The sequence below is a fragment of the Cantharellus anzutake genome (genome assembly GCF_015039405.1).
Source record: "Cantharellus anzutake strain C23 chromosome Unknown EI90scaffold_11, whole genome shotgun sequence".
Lineage (NCBI taxonomy): Eukaryota > Fungi > Basidiomycota > Agaricomycetes > Cantharellales > Hydnaceae > Cantharellus > Cantharellus anzutake.
This window is the reverse complement of record NW_024066961.1, coordinates 442695-455557: the sequence shown is the minus strand read 5'-3', so window position 1 is coordinate 455557 and position 12863 is coordinate 442695. Positions and strand designations below refer to the sequence as shown.

General features: G+C 49.3%; 5 protein-coding genes across 5 annotated transcripts; 2 read left to right on the top strand and 3 right to left on the bottom strand.

Annotated features, from left to right (window-relative positions):
- Nucleotides 1-146: 146 nt before the first annotated feature.
- EI90DRAFT_3152532 (uncharacterized protein) lies at nucleotides 147-1592 on the top strand (the record flags this gene model as incomplete). Its single annotated transcript, XM_039065797.1, has 4 exons — nucleotides 147-308; nucleotides 361-510; nucleotides 565-1232; nucleotides 1278-1592. 4 exons carry the CDS (start codon nucleotides 147-149, stop codon nucleotides 1330-1332), a joined length of 1035 nt encoding a protein of 344 aa, XP_038919141.1. The 3' UTR covers nucleotides 1333-1592.
- A 66-nt stretch (nucleotides 1593-1658) lies between these two features.
- EI90DRAFT_3045339 (uncharacterized protein) lies at nucleotides 1659-2211 on the bottom strand (the record flags this gene model as incomplete). The annotated part of the gene is made up of 2 exons (XM_039059398.1): nucleotides 1659-2001; nucleotides 2097-2211. 2 exons carry the CDS (start codon nucleotides 2209-2211, stop codon nucleotides 1823-1825), a joined length of 294 nt encoding a protein of 97 aa, XP_038919140.1. The 3' UTR covers nucleotides 1659-1822.
- Nucleotides 2212-3095: 884 nt separating this feature from the next.
- EI90DRAFT_3119621 (uncharacterized protein) lies at nucleotides 3096-7841 on the top strand (the record flags this gene model as incomplete). The annotated part of the gene is made up of 10 exons (XM_039063223.1): nucleotides 3096-3601; nucleotides 3660-4134; nucleotides 4189-4464; nucleotides 4522-4983; nucleotides 5047-6402; nucleotides 6455-6772; nucleotides 6825-6983; nucleotides 7037-7150; nucleotides 7206-7258; nucleotides 7313-7841. 10 exons carry the CDS (start codon nucleotides 3096-3098, stop codon nucleotides 7839-7841), a joined length of 4248 nt encoding a protein of 1415 aa, XP_038919139.1.
- Nucleotides 7842-11136, bottom strand: EI90DRAFT_3287441 (uncharacterized protein). Its single transcript, XM_039067057.1, has 7 exons — nucleotides 10342-11136; nucleotides 9851-9998; nucleotides 9369-9540; nucleotides 9162-9214; nucleotides 8850-8978; nucleotides 8697-8778; nucleotides 7842-8385 (listed from the first exon to the last, which is right to left on the bottom strand). Exons 1-7 carry the CDS (start codon nucleotides 10796-10798, stop codon nucleotides 8215-8217), a joined length of 1212 nt encoding a protein of 403 aa, XP_038919138.1. The 5' UTR covers nucleotides 10799-11136; the 3' UTR covers nucleotides 7842-8214.
- Nucleotides 11137-11546: 410 nt separating this feature from the next.
- On the bottom strand, nucleotides 11547-12477 carry EI90DRAFT_159683 (uncharacterized protein). The gene is made up of 4 exons (XM_039051945.1): nucleotides 12072-12477; nucleotides 11800-12012; nucleotides 11673-11730; nucleotides 11547-11615 (listed from the first exon to the last, which is right to left on the bottom strand). The coding sequence occupies exons 1-3, from the start codon at nucleotides 12248-12250 to the stop codon at nucleotides 11688-11690; spliced, it is 435 nt and encodes a 144-aa protein (XP_038919137.1). The 5' UTR covers nucleotides 12251-12477; the 3' UTR covers nucleotides 11547-11615; nucleotides 11673-11687.
- Between the last annotated feature and the right edge of the window lie 386 nt (nucleotides 12478-12863).

The following is a 12863-nucleotide window of genomic DNA, read 5'->3' as shown; positions in this document are numbered from 1 at the left end:
GTGCTGTGCAAATTCCATCCGCCTTTGTCCTTCCACCGAGACGCTGTCAGCGAGCGCAATGTATTCAGGCAGATCCCTTCCAAATTTGGCATTCTAATGCGCCTATACGTGCCCGTTCACCAGTCTTTGTATCCACCACCCCGAGAATGTGTAGCATCAACCCGAACCCTGATGTGTCGGGAATCGGAATACGACTCTCTGTCTATATTACCAGCACGATCATTGCCCTTATACCACGAATCCCGGAAACCGAGGAGTTGCGCAAGTCGTTAACTCAAGGCGCCGGTCTGAATGGAGTAGCGTTGCTAGTAGGTTTTGTTCATCTGCAATGCCACCCTCGCCTGATAAACCCTTCCTAAGCTTACCGCAGTGGTACAAACTGGATCAAACAGCTTGGATCTGTACCACGCCATTATTATCATCCATATGCTTGGTTTTCTTGGATTAGCTACGTATCCCGCTGGCTCTTACCGCGCTACCCCTGCCCGATTGGTAGTATTCTGGATTTCAGTGCGTTTTTCTCTAGATGTCAAATGTCTGCTATTAATGCAGTGCACGTTCCAGACATGGGCTGTTTATGCGACCTATTTAGCCTGGGTGACGTACATTTGGGTGAAGGCTCCTACATTCGGATCTCGGCCGGAGTGCAACAGCAGCACTGTCTATGTGGTGTTTTTCCGGGGGGTTCGAGCTACTGTTCCGTGGTTAAGGTGGTTGGCAGTCACATTTGCAGGCCTTGGAATGATACTGCTGCTGCGTATAGCGGCGATTCCAGTCATCACGTTTTCTCCCGGGAGAAAGCATAGCCAAAGGGCGCCTCGGGTAAACACATTGCAGCAATACACACCACCCCCACGAATTACTCAAGTCCCTGGTGATTCGCATGATCCCACCCCGATCCCACTGCATGTTGTCCGGAGCTCATCATTGGGCCTGCGACCGCCATCGATGGCAACGGCGGCTGCCGAAGACATGACGCACATCGAGCACATTCTTTCCCGTGAACCTAAATATGGCATTTTTACACGCACACTCGCCACTGTATATGGTATCGTTATGCTCGAACGTACCATCGCCAGCAACGATGTGGGACCCGGCGAAAATGTGTGGAGTTTTGGGCAATTTGTCGCGATAACCATTGTCATTGGGAGCGTCAACGAGGTCGTTCATTATTGTTTACACCTCCGTGGATATGGTTATAAGGAAATGACCATAGGAGAGTACATCGAAGGGTGAGTCTGTATCATCTTGGTTACGATGCGCCCTCATCATTGTAGAGTCCCTAAGTCTTCGCCCGTCAACGATGGACCCCCAAACGAGTCACCAGTCTAGCTCATTTTCCCCCGAATTCATGAAAAATGCACGCTGCATGATCTACAACGATGGATTTATCCCTACAACAAATTTTCACCACGCTGGTTTTGTACTACATCCCATTTCCTTGCATGGACTAGACCAATACTTCTCATGTAGCCCACAGGTCGGCTCCGATACCCCGTATTCAATCGACACTAATGATTCCCTTCACCACATTTGCGGTTACGATGCTGAACGCATCCAAGCTGTTCTCGAGTTTAAACTGATGGGTTATCATGAGCCTTTCTATATCCCCCACATGACACTCGTCCGATTGCGGCAGGCCAGGTTGACTCGTGACATCGGAGATCGATCTGTCAAGTGACGAGTTTTGAGATGACTTCCCCCGTTAATGATGTGAATCCTGCACACCTCACGGTCCACGATCGCTCCAAAAGGATAGGAGACGTCAGACACTCTAATTTGAAGCAAAACTCCAAAATCTAATGCCTGACATAAATGTGCGTCAATGAATCCACCGAATGCATTGTACGTATATACAACGTACTAGCACGGTAGATTGTATATTAGACACCTGAGCATTCGATTCCAACCTCTGGTCGGTCTTGGCTTGCACAATTCCAAACGCAATTTGTTCTGGATTTTTCCCAGTGGAGTTGATGGTGTGAGTTGCATCGATTTTCGCTGCTACTTTGAGTCTTTCCTCGTTTATGTCCGTGATAACAATAGGCCCGCTGCATTGGCTAATGCAACAGCAGGGAGGCCTACTGCGCCTGTACCAGCAATAAGACCCGGTTGACCTAGCCTAAGGTCTGCGCGTCTGATACCCGCCAAGGCAACAGATAATGATTCCAGGAGAGCACCCATATTGAAGTCGGGCGTTGACGAAGCCATGCTGCATTGTGCGGGATGTGGCGACGCAAGGTACTTGGTGTCCCAGGCGCTCCAGTGGAAGCAGTTGTTGAAGGAGTTGTCCCGCACAAATTATGCTGACCACCGAGACATTGATTGCATGTGCCACAGAATATTGTGGCCCTGTTCTTCGTATCATGACATTCTGTACGGTTCGAACTGAGTGGAATTACTCAATTGCAATTCGATCAGCTTCGTGACATGTTGCACGACCTCAACAACTCCCTCTGAGCTTTCATGGCCTAGACCTAGAGACACCTTTACGATGATCGGACCCACACACCCACACTTCCAGAACGTGATATCCGATCCGCGGATCCCTGTGGCCCTAATACGCATAATACGGAGACGGGGGTTTCAATTACCTCTGGTATCAGCACATCGCGGATAAGGAACCGAATGCTTAATCGTGGTTGTTGTTCGTGAACAAAGCTGTGCTATCGTTCGTGGGGTATCGATGTGAATGAGAGGGTACATTCTGATCGACCCAATTTATTGAACGAGCTGAGCTTGCAAACAAATGACCACAATCAAAATACTCCTCATGACTTCCATCCTAATCATTAGCTGCACAATTGAGCAAGGTCCTGTCGGATTCTCACTATCTGATAAACGACCTAAGCATGCCTCTCCGTGCCCAAACAGAGCCTTTTGGATGACAGAACCCATCTTGGGTGAATGAAACATTGGTGCGGGGCACAGCAAGCAGTTTCGCTTTTAAAAAATCGACGCTATGAGGAGCGCTGACCCTATGAGGAAAGGAGCTTAAATGGCGCTTATTTCAGACTCGCGTAATTCTCACGGCCAAGGTTGTGTGAGATTGAATTGTGGAGATTGCCGGTACCGCAAGCGCTTCTGCCTGGATGATGGCAGAGGACCAGCCTGGCGTTGAGCATCTACCGCCACCATCTTCTCTCACGGAACAGTTGGCTTTGCGGCAGTCAGGATTACGGATGAGTGAGTCTCCTTCCATGGAAGCGACAGCGGTTCCTTCACAAGCAAACACCCAAACTGGTCCACAAGCCGCTCTGTCTCCTCCTGTCATCCATACCCCCTCGCTGCCTGGGCCCACAATCCTCCCTCCACTTCCTGTTGCATCGCCTTTCGGTGTTCGACCCGCTTCTATGCTCAGTATGAGCCTAGGTTCCATGCCTGGGACCCCAGCAGCGATGGGTTCGTTCCCAGAATCGGGAATGCTGACCCCCGGAATATCTGCAAACGCACCCTCTACGACACCTGTCTCTCCTGGGGCGCGTCCTCTCAATGTCAAAGATGCGCTCTCGTATTTGGAGCTGGTGAAGGTTAAGTTCAGTGACCAACCCGACGTCTATAATCAGTTTCTCGATATCATGAAGGATTTCAAAAGTCAATCGTGAGATTCGTTTTCCCGGTCGATTCTACGGCGTGAATTTACTTAGAACGCTATACAGGATCGACACTCCAGGCGTCATCGATCGAGTCTCGACCCTTTTCACCGGTCATCCGTCTCTGATTCAAGGCTTCAATACATTTCTCCCCGCTGGTTATCGCATCGAGTGTTCCCAGGATGGGCAAGACACCAACGTCATTGTCACTACACCTACTGGCACCACAACGACCACCGCTGGTTCTGGCATCAGCAATCTTTCTCGCGTTGCCAGCGGCGCGGAGAAGAATCCAACGAACATATCCAATATTCCTTGGGCTTCCACAAGTTTTGTACAGGACGTGAATGGATCGTCTTCATTTACAGGTCCCAACTCACAAAGCGCACCAGGCGGCATCCCGCCTGTCCAGCCAGAATTCAACCACGCCATCCAATTTGTAAACAAAATCAAGAACCGTTTCGCCCAGGAAACAGAAACGTACAAACAATTCTTGGAGATACTCCAGAAGTACCAGAAAGAACAGCGTCCATATCAGGAGGTGTGTGGAATTTCTCAGTCTTTGCGATCCAATTGCCACTCAACTCTGTGTCAGGTTTACCAACAGGTCACTCAGTTGTTCAGGAATGCTCCAGACCTTATTGAAGAGTTCAAACAATTCCTTCCGGACCCGTCAGGCGCTTCTTCGTCTGGGGGTGGCCTTTTTAGCGTGCTCTCATCCGCACGCGAGATTGACGAGGGTGAGTTACGCGACAAGAGGAAGGCTGGGAGTGGAGGGGTTGGGAACATGGATAGAACAGGTGCCCCCGCTAAACGAAAGCGCCGAGTGGCTGAAAAGGAAGTGATTCCCCCTAAAGGTTCCCAAGTGAAAGTGGGTTCATTTTATTCGCCCCTTTGTTCCGGATTACTCACTGTCCGCATCTTTTAGCGTACAAAACATGCCCATAAAGCCGATGGCGATGGTCCATATGGTCCTGGTGGCTCTCCCGGCCCCAGCGGTGTCAATGGGAGTGGCACAAATTATTCCCACCAGACACAAATCAATGGCTTCCACGTACCGCCAGCCGTTGACGAAAGGGAGTTCTTTGAGAACGTGAAGAAGTATATCGATGACAAACCCGCCTATCAAGATTTCATCAAGCTCCTGAACCTGTTTTCCCAGGAGATTATCGACGTTTGGACACTCATTGATCGAGTTCGACAGTTTTTGGGTGACGGAGATTTATTCCAACAATTTAAGGACCTATTAGGCATTGATGACCGTCATGCTGTTGAGGTGGAGGGTGGACTGAAGGGCGTGAGCGGCGTCGTGTCTGCGCTGGAACGCCCGCGCGTTGATCTGAACAAGTGCAGGAAATATGGTCCTAGTTATCGTAAGCTCCCTCGTACGGTGCGGCATGTTTCCCATAATGCAATTTTTGCACCACATGCTAACATTCCCTGCGAATTTCAGGAAGCCAAGTTGGCGTGTTCGGGTCGTGACGTGATGTGCTGGGAGGTGCTGAATGACGATTGGGTCTCTCATCCTACTTGGGCATCTGAGGACACCGGGTTCACTACCAATAAGAAGAACATCTACGAAGAAGCCCTGCACAAAAGCGAGGAGGAACGTCACGAATACGACTTCCACATTGAAGCAATCGTTCGTACGATCCAAATCCTTGAGCCCATCATGGCACGAATCAATCTGATGGATGCCGACGAACGAACGCATTTCAAACTCAAACCCGGTCTAGGTGGACAAGGGAAGAGCATTTACCAGCGTGTTATCAAGAAGGTATATGGTCGTGACCATGGCCTTGAGATCACCCAGGCTCTACACGATAGTCCAAGCATCGCCGTTCCTGTTGTTCTCAATCGCCTCAAGCAGAAAGATGAAGAATGGAAGCGAGCACAGCGTGAATGGAACAAGGTCTGGCGTGAGATGGACGCAAGGAATTATTACAAGAGTCTTGATCACCAAGGTGTAAACTTCAAAGTCAACGACAAAAAGACGGTCGCCGCGAAGCAGTTGGTTCAGGATATCGAGGCTAAACGCAAAGAACAATCTAAAGAACGAGCGAAGCTCATCGACCCCAGCTTCGCTCGAACCCTGCCCAAGGACCACTATGCATTTAAGCTTGACGATCATGTTATCCTGCAAGACATCGTAAAACTCGCCATCTCCTTCCTTGATCGAACTAGTACCGCTCAGTTCTCTCGGTCAGATAAGGTTGACATAGAATCTTCCCTTCGAGATTTCGTGCCCTTGTTCTTCGTGCTCAACAAAGGAGAGTTCGACGCTAGTTTCCAAGAAGTAGCAAACGTCGTTGTTCCTGTCCCACCGATCCCATCTGTTCGAGGCCATGAAGTAGAGAGTGATGCTGCTAGTGACGCCGTGATGGAGGAAGGAGATGACGCAGTGAGCGTGGCCAGCAATAAAGGGAAGGCCTCTCAGAAGAGAGGGCATGGAGCAGTGTCTGGTGCGGATCTTCGGAAACAACTCCTCAAGAGTGGAACCCAGTCTAGAAATCCGCGCAAAGGAACTAACAGCCAAACTCCGTCGCGAGCATCGCCCGCCCCAACACCGGCCGAGGTTGGTGCGGTGGATATCGAGATGAAAGATTCCCTTGCTCCGATCTTCGCTACGCACAACGAGCCGGTTCCCCCTCTATCCATCGAGAGTGACCAATTGTGGGTCAAGTACGACTCCAATGACGTTGAGGCAAAAAATGCATCAGCTTTCAAACCAGTGGTGCTGGAGACCACTGCTCGAAAAGTCAGCTTCTTCGCGAACAATGCATTCTATGTATTATTACGCCAAATTCAGGTGAGTTACGATGCCCATGGGCCTCATCTTCCTGAAATTTTGTTCGCTCCAGGTATTGTATCAAAGATTATATGTGTGCAAGCGCATTGCACAGGATTTAGCTTCTGATTCATCCGGTTTGTGGCTGGCTAACCCCACGGCTGTCGAGCTAGGTCTGCACGACACCGTTGGCCCTGGCCAATCACGCCTTCTTACTGAGGGACCGAATCCTGCAAAGCACTTTTATTCTTTCCTCTTGCAATGCTGTGAACAACTTTTCGACAGTCAAATGGACGTAAATACCTTCGAAGATAACTTACGATTTATGTTCGGTACACGTGCATATCTCCTCTTCACGGTGGACAAAGTTATTGCGGCCATAATTAAACAAGTATGATTGATTCAATCATAACTTGCCGTCCTCGATATTAAATCCCATCCAGGTACAAACGATAGCCGCTGATTCGAAGAGCCAGGAATTGTTATCGCTGCTCCGTCACGAAAGAGCATCCACGACGTTTTCAAATCAGCAACTTATCAGTTACCGCCGAGAAGCCGAGTCAATAGTTGGAGCTGAGGAGAATGTATACCGCATTTGTTGGGTATGACCAACAGCTGATCCGAACTGCCGACACTCACACCAGGTCCGTTACAGCTCGTCCCGTCAAACATCATGCAGATACAGCTTTTGGGAAAAGATGACATTAGCACTGATGACGCCACAACATTAACCGAGCGCTGGCGACATTATATTGAGTCTTACACTTTGGTAAACTCGCAACGTGCCTTGTCACTTAGCTTTTGCTCATGCGCCTTGTCTCCAGCCTCATCAGACCGAAGGGCTCCCATTCGATGTTAAAGCTCCTATCCTAAAACGGTTTGTGTTGTTAATGGACACCAGCCAAATGCGGTCCTCTAAAGTATATTTTAGATCAGTTAGCTCAGATCAAGACGGACTCCTGCCATCTTCTGCATATATTACTCGCGCTCGCCTCCAGATAAAGATTTGCATTAGGACTTATCGCCTCTTCTTTGTCGGTGGCACGGAAGACTTCTATTGGAGAAGACGATCGGACGAGGATATAAGAAGTATCCGATCTGAGACGTTGGACCGAAAGCCCCAGAAAAAGGCAGCGCTTGATAAATGGCTCGATGCAAAGATTTCCGCCGCAAAATCTAACCCTGGGGATGGCACACCTTCATTCACAACCGCGCCTACACGCATTCTTGATGCTGAGCCATCGGTCAAACCGGAAACAAGTGCTTCAGAAGATGTTGAGATGTTGACTGGTAGCGCTATCGAAGCGGATGGCAAGAGAGACGAAGCTGAGGGCAACGCAGCTGGGATTCCTGGCGAATCTGTGCCAACCGAAGACCCAAAAGTATCTGGGTCATCGAAGGATCTCCGCTCAAAATCTCCGCCTGCAGGCGCGTTCGTCTTCGAGCGCAAAGCTGCCTAGCGACTCCCAAATGGATGTGAACCTATTTCATGCATTTCCTGTCATTGTATCATGCATTATCTGCTTTGTTGTTATTCTGTAACTCAGATCTCAGATGAACCAGCCTTGGCCCCGGTCTCGTTTGAATGAATCCCCGACTCCATTCTGGCAAACGGGCCTCACATGTCAGACATGGCTTCATTAATTCCTCAAGGCGTTGCTACGCAAACTATCCCAGGCAAACTTGTAGCGCCTAGGAAGTGCCCTGGTTTGCCACTCATTGCCAACACGGTTCATATATTGTTGATGCGTGTTCCAAATTGTACCAACTGTCCTCCCCTCTAATTACGCGCAGCGTCCTAAGCGGGCCCAACCCGACCTCAGGACACGTTAACTACCCTGGTCCCTCCCTGTCGGTGTGCTGCTTTCTTTGATGTCGGAGCAACTTTGACACGCGATGTGCGGCTGACATTGCTCCAAGTTCGGGAACAGCATACTCTTCAGTATACTTCCCAAGAATGAGGCAACCAGAACAGGTGGGTGGTCCCCATGAGTTGTCGAAGCGCTGTTCAATGGTCATATAATGTGTTGATAGATAGTCATATTAAATTGTATGGACATCAGCTCAACTGCATAACAGCGAACGCGCATCCACCAATAATAGCCAGCCCCTTATGTTGTAGCTCAACTGTCGGAGACTACGAAGGGTGAGATCATTCGGAAGCCCCTCTGGAGCATGGACAGCCGTAACAGTGCAAACATTCCACTGAAGGAAGTGTCTCTAGAACCAGACGTGTTGCGATCTGCTTGGTAATCAACATGCATACCCAGAAGGTCAGCAAGACCATGAGCATACCCAGTGCCAAGCAAACATACCGCCATATGCCTGCCGAAGGGCTGAGTATTGGTTCGCTCAACTCTCCTATTTTGGAATCCTCTTACAGGAACGAAATGGAATCTTTTAATATATGGAGCAAGGCAAATGTAATCAAATTAAAATGAATATCTCAACAAAGTGAACTGTCGCACCCAGACTTGTACCCAGTCGGAGTCGGCTCGTGGAGTAACACGCAATTTGCCCTTTTCGCGCAAAAAAGGAGGGGGGCAAGCTGCGCGTGTTCACGAACAACTCCGCCTGAGTACGAGTCTGTGTCGCACCTGTGAAAAAATGGGTCCGAAAGGAATCTCTCGACAGAGCGAACCCCTGCACCCGTCAAGGTAAGAACGAGGCAACCAGACAGGTGGTTCCTCACGAGTTGCCGAAGCGCTGCTCAATGGCCACATGTGTTGATTGATATCGTATTAAAGTATGGATATCAGCTCAACTGCATAACAGCGAACGCGCATCCAGCAATAATATCCAGCCCCTTGTGTTGTAGCTCAACTGTCGGAGACTACGAAGGGTGAGATCATTCAGAAGCCCCTCTGGAGCATGGACAGCTGTAACAGTGCAAACATTCCATCGAGGGAAGCGTCTCTAGAACCAGACGCGTTGCGATCTGCTTGGTAGTCAACATATCCCGAGGTTCAGCAAGACCATGAGCATACCCAGCCCGGAGCAAACAAACTGTCGCGTCTGCCGGGAGCTGAGTATTGGCTCGCTCGACTCTTTCGTTCTTTAGCACCAAGGTCTTGTACATGCAATTTGCCGGACCCAAAGACTGAGTGAAACACGTCCACATCAGCCATTTTCACACTCTCGCGAAAGGTATGCACTATTCTGCAGTCAGTCAGTCGTGGTTTCACTGAGTTCGAATGTATGTGGGACAACTTAACTGTGAACGCAGTGACTGCCACCACCATACTAATTTAAGCCTGTCTATAAAATATCTACCGCATGTTGAATGACATTCTTCGCAATAATTCTCCCCGTATGCATCAATCATATCACGTTGCGACCCGTCCAAGTATCTCAAATTAATATTGTATTGCGCGCTACATGTCTGCAAATGTATTTCGCCATTGCACTTGGGCTCTAAGTGCTGCCTGCAATTGAGCTCTGAGGATCAGACTAATTATTGGCCACACACGTAATTCCGTGACACGTGTAACCCACGAATATGAACGTTGTGTGGACGAGGTCAATGAAAACAGTGACCCTCACCTCAGTCTTGTAGATGAGAGATGTCTGAGGGAACGTAAGTCCAAAAATCCTCCCCTTTACCGCTTGGCGGCGAGCTATCGAGCAAAGGATAAAAATCAAGAGAGAGCCAGGAAGATAAATTTCTGCCTATTGTTCCTTATAATTATCACCATCGGCACTTGGATGCTGAGATTATTGTTAATATGGGTGTACGCAAGGTCAGGGACGTACTGAACATTTAGAACCCGTCGACTGACCCGTTTCCCGTTTGCGAAGCAGGTGGCATTTGCGTTCTGATCTCTCTCGGGTTCGCGCTCCGTGATTTTTCTTCTCCAGGTATGCGTCCGTCTCAGCTTGCATAGCGCTGCACTTTGAGCGGAGGTGGCCAGTCTTCCCGCATCTCCAGCAGCTTTCGCGAGTGATCCAAGTGGATCTAACGTTGTACCCAGGTTCTCCCCAGCGGTTTGTGTACGAAGTTCATCTGCCTCCACATCTCTTCGAAGTTCGTCAAGATTGTACCTGTCGTCGGGGCGGTTCTGACGATGATCGTTCTATCTTCAATGCGCCCCTGGTTGCCAGTGATCTCCTTGTTGACGTGGTGAGCGAGGTTTACGAGGACTGTCGGATAGTCTGCTATGGATTTATGGTTACTAATTTTGGTGTTATCATATTTCTGTCTCGCGTAGAATTCCGCGGAGGCACCAGAGTATTCATACGCACTCTTCAGCGCTTTGAATAGAGTGGCAGCGGGACTTTTGAAGTGACGGAAGACCGCCTGTTGAACGGGTTCGCTGAGAGCGAGCCAGATTCTTCTGCGTGTGTTTCTATCGCCTACCACCCAGCCCTCATGTTCGTCTTTGGATGGGGGAGGCGCAGTGGTATTCTTTCGTTCCATGTGTGGTCCAAGGCTAATTCCAGGAGTCTATTCGTATTCTTGTCATTGACGTAAACTCGCCAAGTGTCAATGACGTATAGGCGGTAGGTGCCAGCTGCGTCATTTTCATCCATATGTGGCTAAAGCGGACCCGACGCGGACGGAGACACCAGCTTAAATCCTAAACAGCAAAACTTCGGTTCAACTGAGGCCCGAGAATTCGATTGAGAAAGTAACCTTCCCAATTAGCCTTGGCATTGATCGTTTACCAAAACTGCATGCAATAGACAGTTCGGAAAGGCTCTAGGATGCGTGAAATATGGTTACTGTTTGGTCCCCTTCATCTGGAATGTGACGGCCATAGCCAAGTATCATTAGCACTGATATACTATTGATTGTGGAATTAAAGGAAGGACAAGTGCCGGTGTTCTAGTGTCTTTCAAGGCTCGACAGATGGAGGCTCCGCCCTTCATTGAGTCAGTACTACCATTTGGGAACTGATTAGCGCTATCTTCTGACCTTAACTCGTCTATCACTTCGCGTCAGTGAGCGATCGCAAAGCCTCTGCGCGACCACAAGTTGCGAGATTCTTCCTCTCGCCGTTCGACGCACATGCGCAGTTAGCCTTCAAGCTGTTTCAGAGTGGCCTAGTCGTCTGCAAGTGCAATTCTTGGCATCCTACTAGCTATGCTGCAGCAGCTAGTGGCCTATCCATAGTATCACGCAGGCAGCGTCAGGGGATTTCATAACTGTCCCCCAGAACAAGAGGAACTTTATATTGTTGTTTTCTGGATTCGCGGGGAGCCTAGTAGTTCAAGAAGAAGTTGCGTTCCAGAGCCTGCGCTTGTTACTCAGCCAGTTCAAGATCGCGATGGGATTGTGTGAGTAGGCTTACATCGAGTGGGGGTATTTAAAGTCTCGAGGCATCGTCGCGCACGCTAAAAACACCGCTCCTGGATGAACGGGTTGGAAGAACTCTTCAATAAGATCAGGAGCATTCCTGAACAACTGAGTAACCTGACGTAGAATTGAGCGGAAATTGGAACACAAGACTTGGGGGGGGGGGTCCCACAGAGGTCCTGACATGGGTGTTGTTCTTTCTGATACCTCCGAAGTATTTCCAGGAGTTGTTCATGCGTTTTTGTAAGTGGTTCTTGATTTTGTTTACGAACTTGATGGCATGATTGAATTCTGGCTGGACAGGCGGACCGGAGATGATGCCGGGAGTGTCAATCCTATATAGACCTCTGAGTAAATCCACGTCGTAGAATCGTTCTGGAAACGCGAATCTCACGATCGTCTTTTGAAGTCCTTCATGATATCAAGAAACTGATTATAGACGTCCGGTTGGTCGCTGAACTTAGCCTTCACCAACTCCAAATACAAGAGAGCATCTTTGACAGTGAGAGGACGCGCCCCAGGGGAGACGGGTGTCATGGAGGATGAATTTACAGGCATTCTGGGAGCTAGCATCCCCGATTCAGGTAACGGACCGATCGCTGCTGGTGTCCTAGGTGTGGACTGAGCATACAGGTGGATCGAATACTGAATGGCGATGCAACAGGAAGTGGTGGAAGGATTGTGGGTCCAGGAAGCAGAGGGCTTTGACCAACAGGAAACAGCGTTTGGGCACGGGAAAGCTTATAGGCCGCTTATCAGACAGCGAGATTCCAGAATTAAGGCCAAAGCGGCCCAGGCGATAGAAGCGCTATGATCGTCCAAAGTTAAGTGAAGCCTTTAACAAGTTCACCTTAGTGGCCTTCGGCCACTCTAAGCACCTAAGTAGCCATTTAATTTCCAACAAAAATTAGGACGGAAATCGTGTTTTCATCTTAAGCCAGCTAATCCAAAGTCCGAGTCAGCATGTGCACGTCTCCTGGATCGATCAGACTCAGACCCTCCATAATTACCTTCCCATTCAAGTGCTATCCAATAGCTACAAACGATGACACCGCGTTGTTCACGAACAGCAATAATGATCTCTATATTGAGCATTCAGCACCCCTGCCCCCGATCTGCAGATAGGACATCAAGTTCTGGAAGTATGGGCGTGTGGGCTCGATCATCGTACGCGCTTGTTACTCAG